Consider the following 8,978-nt stretch of genomic DNA (forward strand, 5'->3'; position numbering starts at 1 on the left):
TCATTATTTATATGTATCATTTTCATTTAAGATTTATTGATGATTAATAAACATGTGATAAGTGATCGTATAAAAAATTGTTAGAATGTCTGTATATAAATATTAAGTTGTTTGATTGTTAAGAGCTACAAATTCAGTTTTTCAATAAAGATCTTATAAAGGTACTCCTCTCTATTATCAATTATATATAAGAAAAAATACTAATATTTTTGTCTCAAATATAAGCAAATTTACAATTATCTTTTAAATAGTTTCAATATCTTTTTTTATTAGAAACAATTTCCCATATACAACATGAATACTTGTAATAATTTGTATTTTATATTAAACAAAGTAGATAATTATTTTAACTAACTTCCTTAATATATATGAGATTAGTTAAATTTATTTGTAAAATGAAATGAATAACAAAACCCAATAAATAGTTATAGCCTTAGACAAAGACTAGTGATTTCTTGTTATGGACTTGAAGTTGTACAAAGGATTTAAATATTGAGGACCAAATTGCATTTAAGTGTATCTCAATCATTTATTACTTGTTTATCATTAGAGATTTGGTGTGTAGAGATACAATAAATATAGCTAAAGAGTTCCTTAAACTATTATATCAGAATTTAATTTAAATTGCTTATCAGTTTTTCTTCATATGACATTGTGTTTTTTAGAAGGTTAATGGGTGTATAATATTAATGTAAATTTAAGTTTATTACTGTATTAAGGCATCATATATTTAAAAGTCAATATAATATATCATTGATAGATAATGTAAGTGAAATATAAAAGTTGATTAAATTAACTATGAACACATGACTCACTTTTTATTTTATTATTAGAAACGTGTCACGTTTTTAATGATGGTATCTAATGAGTCAATTATATAACACGAACATGTTTTTTTTTATCTTATTTATAAGTCACGTCTAATACAATTGGTTAAGTCTCATTTTCAATATGGGAAAAAAGTACATTCAAAACAAACAAGAAAAGAAAAATATAAACATTATTACCCTTTATATATAATAATCTGATATTTTTACCAATGTAAATATAAAGATAACAATAATTTATGTCTCTGGTGGGAGGATTCTTTTACTTCTGAAAATACATAAAATATAAGCATTCCCTCGTACAAACCATAAACTTATTACTTGAAAGTAGATAGTAGACAATTGAATGTGTTAATAATAATGTTACTTCTTAAGAGTTTATTGATGGAAAATGTTTTATCAATGAGTCAAAATACCACTTTAGTCATATTTACTTGTTGAAAAGATTAATATTTGACTATCACAACAAACTTTTCATGTCTTATATTCTATTTTGTGTTACAAATTAATAAAAAAAAATTCATTCATTTAAAAAGAAAAATTATAAAAACAAAAATACCATTTTCGTATTCATGTTTGATTTGATTGGCCAAGAAAATTTGGAGAGAAATGATTCTTACCTCTTCTTCTTCTCTACTCCTGTTATTTTACTGTCTCATTATTCAACTACTTTTCAAACCTCACCTTCTTCCACCTTTTATTAATAACCCCGCTTCCAAAACCATCACTTTCTCATCACAACTTTTTCCAAACTCATTCTCTCTCTCTCTAAATTCGCCGGCAAACTTTTCTCCGGCACCGGACATGGCGTACCAGTTTTCCAGCTCCGTCGCCTTCGGACTCAATTTATCAAAGAGAATTTACTACGAGAGAGGTTCTGCGCCAATTCCGGCGCCGGCAATGTCCAGGTCGTCGTCGGAGTACCTACCGACGGCACCGATGTGTTACGCAATGATAACGGATCCGGAGACGGTTGAAAACCCGGACATTCGTAGCTACCAGCCTTACGTGCATGGCAGCTGTCAGCCGCCGGCGCTGATACCTCTACAGCTTCATGGAGTTGCCATGGAAGTTGATTGCTGTTTGGATACGGCGTTTGTCACGGTAACCGGAAAGTGGCGCGTGCATTGCGTAACGGCTAGTAGCACGTGTGATTGCCAGGTTGCTATACCCATGGGAGAACAGGTAAATATCACATTATAATGTAATAATATTTTTATCCTTAAATACGAAAAGCCGAAAGTTAATAACCTGCCACTTGCCTATCATTCTTTTCTTTTCAGTTCCTTCATGTTCTCCAATAAAAGAAACATGGATGTTTTAAATTGTGTTTCTTATGTTTTTTTTCAGTACGTGTGATTTACATTATGCAATAATACCAATCTAAGGATATACACTTTTTAGAAAGTTATGCGTTATTTAATGATATAAGGAGTGGTTAAAAACTTCAAATTCGAACAAATTTGACTTCTCTTGCATTGCTATATTTGTGCATGTTACTTTCCAGATGGATTATCTAATAACTTATGCAGGCTAATTTTCCTGTTCTGCGATCAGCATCATCGAGATGCGTTTGTGCACTAGTAGTTTGTTTTCTGGGTCATGTTTCATGATGGAATTTATTCCTGTTTTTTCCTAGTAACTTTGTGTTGAAGGAAGCTTCTTTTATATCATGATGCTTGATGATATTGCATCCCGATATTCCCTGCAATTGTTGCAGTTTGTTACTTTGTTTCATGAATTCTCAAGTTAAATATGATGTGGCTAACAGGGTTCACTTCTAGGTCTCGAGGTTACTGATGCTGAAAGATCTTATCATACTGAATTGATCTCTCAAAAAGATGATAAGGACAAGGAGAAAATAGCAAAAGCTAAAGATGGATACTTTTTGAAAAGCCAAATATACATAATTAGGATTCCACAGGTTACCATTATGTAGCAAAACAGATTAATATCATTTCATTATTGATAACATAGCTTAATCATTTAAAAATATTTATTTTGTCTTGCAGTTTAAAGGAGGTTCTATATTCTCAATTAAGATCAAGTGGACTCAGAAAATACTATTTCACAATGGCCAGTTCTCTCTTAGTGTCCCTTTCAGCTTTCCCTCGTATGTCACACCCGTTGGAAGAAAAATTTCTAAGAAAGAAAATATAATTTTGAAAGTGAATTCTGGTGCTGCGACAGAAGTGTTATGCAGAACTATTAGTCATCCTCTTAAGGTAAAACCTATTATGCTGTTACAAAAGTTCAGCTTGCCCTTAACTAGACTTAAACTAAACATTATCTATCTTTCAGGGACTTTTGCGCCAAGCTGGCAAATTAAGTTTATCTTATGAAGCAGAAGTGCCAGCCTGGTCAAGTACAGACTTCAGTTTCTCATACACTGTAAGACCTTGAATCATAGAATTGTATGGTTCTGTTTTTTAAGGCAACTACTATACATTCAGTACTATACACACAATGATAAAACATTACCACCAAGCTTAATTGAGTTATTGAGTAGCAGTTTTACAGGTTTCTTCAACTGACATATTTGGTGGTGTGCTGTTGCAATCTCCATTCCTGCGTGATTTCGATGATAGAGAGATGTTTTGCTTGTATCTCTACCCTGAAAATGGCCAGGATAGAAAGGTTTGTTTGCAATATTATGGTAGTCAACTTTTTTCTAAACTATTTTGTACTTATGATTGCTTAAGATGGGGTAGCTAGACGAGATTTTGTGTATATATGTCACTTGAATGCATCAAAGGGTTATCTTGCAGTGTAAGCTGATAGGAATATGAAACAGCCGGGTCCCACTAGGCCTAAATTATCTGTATTTGGTAGTTATTTTGCCTTCAGGTGCTTATTTAGGAAGTTTTTATGCAGTTAGTTAGGCAGTTTTGTGTTTGTATGACATTTATTGGCAGTATTTATAGGTCTAGCAGTCTAGAGATGTGTGGGGTGGACATTCATTTGGTGGATTTTTTATTTTTGAATTGCAGAAGGAGGAGAGACTCTTTGTTAGGGAAAACCTGTGTTTGTTGACTGTTTGAAGGAGGAAACTCCTTTTTAGCGTGAAACCCTGTGAACTTGAGATACCATTCCTTAAATCTGATCTACAAACCAGATTATTCTAATAAAATATGACTATTTCTCTGTGTCCAATTCTTGAGTCCAACATAAGCTGTCTCCACTTCTATGATGGATGTCTGTTCTTTGCAGAGTCTTATCAACGGAAGAATGATTTCATCCAAAATAATGATTGTTTGTCAAAGTAGAATGATATTTATATTTATATACGTAATTGAATGATTAAAGTTATAAGAAGTTCATGGAATGTGGAAAAATTGTCTTGGAGCAAATTAGTTCAAAGGAGGATAGCAACATTTTTATAGTTCACATTACTCAAGTGCATCTTAGCTTCAATCTATCTGCCTTTAATTTTCACACAAAGTCTGTCGACGGCAGTTTTTCAAATTTATAATGGAGCTTTCTGTTACAATCACTTGATAGGTTTTTAGAAAGGATGTGGTATTTGTAGTAGATATAAGTGCAAGCATGAAGGGAAGTCCTCTTGAAAACATAAAAAATGGACTACTGGCATCACTCTCTCAACTAAGTGCACAAGATACATTTAACATTATAGCTTTCAATGTGGAGGTCAACCTATGGTCACCATGCATGGAACCAGCTACAGAGGAAGCAATTCTAAAAGCTAACAAATGGATAGACACTACTTTTATTGCAAATGGTGGGACGAACATCATGCTTCCCCTAACTAAGGTAATTCTTATTTGTTGGCATTTCCTATATGATGTGCAAAATATTCTTCTCCTATTTCATGCCGTATTACTTCAAAATTTTCGGCAATTTTGGTTTCTCAATTCAACTGCAGTAATGAAATTATTTTTACATCTAACAAGAGGAGATGAAAAACTAATATTCTTTCATTATCTTAGCTCTTGGAATTTATTATTTATCACATGGAATTGTTGATAGCCAGGATGTTCTATGCAGTGTTCAATAGCTTTTTTCCACACAGAACTTTTGGTTTTTGAATCCTTAATATGCATATAACTATATATTGTCATAAAAAATTATTTAATATTGTTCTCTATCTTAGGCAATGAAGCTGTTCCAGAAATCAACTAATTCAATCTCTCTTATTTTTCTCGTTACTGATGGTGCTGTTGATGATGAAAGAGAGATATGCAATTTTGTGAAAAACTGTGTCACTAGTGCGCAATCAATTCATACACCACGCTTATGTGCTTTTGGCATAGGCAAGGATTCTAGCTTCAACTTCTATTTGTAGCCTTGAAAAAACAGATTCTGGGATACCACCATTTTAATGATTTTATTCTTAACACTTAAACATTTGATAATTTTTTACTTACTTTAGCTGATGTTTTATGTAGCCAAAATTATTTGAAAGTTAATTTAAGCATGTTTTAAATTGGAGAAACAAATTCTTTGATAAGTCTTTGGCAATTCCAAACCTTGGAATGGGGTCAAACTCCCCTCTCCTAAACTTTGTAAGAAATGTGCATTCGTCAATTACCCTTTTGTCTTGTTTTTTTAAATCATTGGGAGTCACTTGATTCACTCTTGCTGCTTATGCCAAATGCCTTTTAATACTCCTGTAAATTAGCCTAATATTGAACATTGATATATCACTAACCTCACTAACCTGTTTAATTTTCCTTACAAAAATTTTCAGGTTTGTACTGTAATCAGTACTTCCTGCAAATGCTAGCGCAAATTGGGAGGGGTCACTATGATGCCGCTCATGATTTAGGTCAGCATCTTTCCTTACCAACTCATGACTCAGCCTACCACTGGGGCTTGAAGTTGCAAAGATTTGATGCTTAAAAAAAGATTTGTTGTTATGTTTTATAATTTTTCATAAATTAACTATGTTTTAGTCAGTGTGATAACAGATAAACAACAAAAAACTATCAAATTGTGTCCTCTTTTTGAAAAACCTTAGTATTAATGCTTCTAATGTTTAGCTATACGATTGGGATTACATCTGCACCAAACCTCAAGTATTCAGGTTTTGCAGTTGTTGCCCATTATAAGGGAAACACAAGTAACTGCTTAGTCATCTATATGTGAAGTTTTATATATCTCTTGTATTTTATCCTTGCCCAGATTCAATTGACTTTCGAATGCAAAGGCTATTCAATATTGCTTCATCAGTCATAGTTGCTGATATAACCATTGAAAGTTTAGAAGATCTTGAATCACAGGTGGTACACAATCAGAAACTTCCATCTTTAATTTTAACTGGAAACCTTTGATCTAATGATCTAGTTTACATAAACATCATTGTTACATGTTCATCTATTTGATGTTTCTGTGAGCACATATAAACTAAACTGTGTTCTGATCATTGCAGTTATTCCCAAATCACATTCCAGATCTATCATTGGGAAGTCTGTTCATCATATCGGGAAGGTACGACGGAACTTTTCCTGAATCAGTTAAAGTTACTGGTACTTTGGCAGATATGACCAACTTTGTCATGGAGCTTAAGGTGAAAAGAGAAAAGGATATGAAACTCAGTAATGTAATATCTCAATCCTAAGACTTAACTACTACCCATTCTTTGTATTTGGTTGAGTTTCGTAAATCTATCCAATCTTAGCAAATTGGAGCTGAATATTGCCATGCAACCTAGTGGGAGCCTCCCCATATTCCACTAACTGAGAACCCCGTGCACTGGACCGCCCTTTAACCTTGTAGCAAGGATGCTTGTATACTATCACATGTTCCCAGATTCAGGCCCTGAATTTGCTCCACTGCCATTTTTTACATTTTTTTCCTCTTTACTTTACATCGTTCACTCATCACTCTATTTTGGTTGGGTAAGGCAATGGGCATATTAAAAGTGGATGGTTTCTTAGACTACTAGTATTTTGTTGACAAGATTTTATGTTGCATCTACATGTGTATTTCAATTTTTAAACCCTTGAAACACAAACTTACATTGGTTCTAAATTTATAGATTCCAGACACGTGACATGTGTTTCGTAGTGCTGCAAACCAAAATTTTGCAAGTTTAAGAATATCTGAAGTTATAGATAGATTACTTAAAATGTGGCTTGACATGATTTTTGGTATTCACTCCAGGTTCTTTCAAAGAGACATATAGACCTTGTCACTGCTGATGCATGGTTATTAGAAAATGAAGAGTTGAAGGAGAAGGTTTGTGTTCAACATACATTTATAGTTTTTATCTTTGAAAATGAAACTATTAAAGGTAAAATTGGAAAAATTGAAAAGACCACTATACCAGTATACATTTAAGCATTGATCACAAACAAAATCATGGTACTGATTTAGTGATTTTGTGCACACTGACAGAAAGAGTTACAAGGGGGATCAATTAAGCTGGACTGGAAAGTGAAATGTTTTGGAAATTGTTTCTGCTATCTGGTGTCGTATATATTTTAGATTATTAAATTGTGACATTACGTAAATCCTTTGCTTTGCTTTCTTTCCTTTGTTTTCAAATCAACAAGTATGTTAGGATAACTATGGTTTTTCACTTTAGTATAGTAGTGTTGATAATTTGATATGTCCTCAAGTGGTAATAGTATTTTATGTTTGTTGCTGCACCACTCATCTGTAAGCAAGTGCCAAACTTCTCTCTACCAGGTTATTAAAATGAGCATTCAAAATAAAGTCCCATCAGAGTACACCTGCATGGTTCTTGTGGAGAACAATGAAGGGAAGAAGGAACCTATACCTGGACCATTTCTGATACAAAAGGTAAACCTTTGCCTTAGATTTTTAGAAAAATAAGGGCAAACTTTTATCCTCTCTTCTGCGTAAAATATAAAGGACATGTTTTAAATTGTGATCCGTAATTGCAATTGAAGTCACAATGTTGCGGTTTTGGTACTCTCTACAACCACTTGCGACCTTAATTGCAGCCGCATCGGAATTATGTACAATTGCGATAATTGCAACCTAATCTAATCTGTGACAACAAACTAAAACTTAGCATCATAGTTCCATACCCTCTTACATAATATGTTTAATTCCCTACTCCAAAACAGGTATACAGAAAAGTTAGCCTCCAAAGGATAGACCTTGACAACCAGAAGTTATTCCTCGGAGGTATGAGTCTTGGATTCGGTGACACGAAAGCAACTGCTAAGAACATTCCACCAGCAATAAAAGAAGCAAAACCATCTGAAGGATTAATGCAGAAGGCTGCTTCTACTTGTTGCAGTCGATTGGCTAATAACTGTTGTGGCATGTGTCTGCTTAAAACTTGTGCTTGTGTGAATGACCAATGCACCATTGTTTGCTCCCAACTTTGTGCTGCTCTGGCTTGTTTTGAGTTAATCAAATGCTGTATTGAGCTATGTGATTGTGATTGTGATTGCTTCGACTGAAAGAACATTTATAATTTTATATGCTAAGTTGTGCATAAGAAGACATGTATCATATAACAAATTGTTGATATATAAGCTCTTATGTGATGATGCTGACACTATGCTCTTTTTTTGTGTGGAAAGGATCCTCTGTCCCAGGAAAATTATATCTCCATATACTAAGTCAATCAAATTTTATAGAATAGTGTACAAATAATTTTTATTTTTAATCAAATAGAATCTTCTGATTAGACGGGAACATCAAATAAGACAGGAATGGGGACAAGTAATCCCCATTCATAATGTTGACAATATGCTAAATTCATTGTCGTTTGGTAAAATTGGGACTGGTTGAAAAAAATTTCTTCAAATATCTTTAAAAACTCATTCTTCAAAAATCCTAAGCATTTTATTTTTTGTGGGGATTATTGTTAATTTTCAGTAATATATTTAATCTTTTCATTGATAAATTATAATTATAATTTCTTACTAGTAATATGTGAATAAAAATTCACATAATTTAATGATCAGTATTTAAGTAAAATGTAACAAAGGGTGTAGCCTACTTGATAATAAAATTTTAAACTCTTTCTAAACATAAAGTCATTAGAATAAAAATCTTGCAATAATATCAACTCTTAAACAAAACTTGTATGGAAAAATTTCTAAAACATCATATTTATGATTAAATTTTAATTAAAGTTAAATTTTTAATGTGTTTTTAATATTTTATTGGTTGTCTTTTTATATATATATATATATATATATATATATA

The 8,978-nt window shown here is 32.5% G+C and overlaps 1 protein-coding gene across 1 annotated transcript; it reads left to right on the plus strand.

Moving 5' to 3' along the window:
• On the plus strand, window positions 1,538-8,299 carry LOC109361070 (von Willebrand factor A domain-containing protein DDB_G0286969-like). Its single transcript, XM_019606373.1, has 13 exons — window positions 1,538-2,012; window positions 2,599-2,751; window positions 2,840-3,052; window positions 3,129-3,218; window positions 3,348-3,464; window positions 4,329-4,598; window positions 4,939-5,098; window positions 5,536-5,613; window positions 5,970-6,070; window positions 6,217-6,387; window positions 6,951-7,025; window positions 7,479-7,592; window positions 7,883-8,299. The coding sequence occupies exons 1-13, from the start codon at window positions 1,632-1,634 to the stop codon at window positions 8,222-8,224; spliced, it is 2,265 nt and encodes a 754-aa protein (XP_019461918.1). The 5' UTR covers window positions 1,538-1,631; the 3' UTR covers window positions 8,225-8,299.

Source organism: Lupinus angustifolius, chromosome LG11 (genome assembly GCF_001865875.1).
Source record: "Lupinus angustifolius cultivar Tanjil chromosome LG11, LupAngTanjil_v1.0, whole genome shotgun sequence".
NCBI lineage: Eukaryota > Viridiplantae > Streptophyta > Magnoliopsida > Fabales > Fabaceae > Lupinus > Lupinus angustifolius.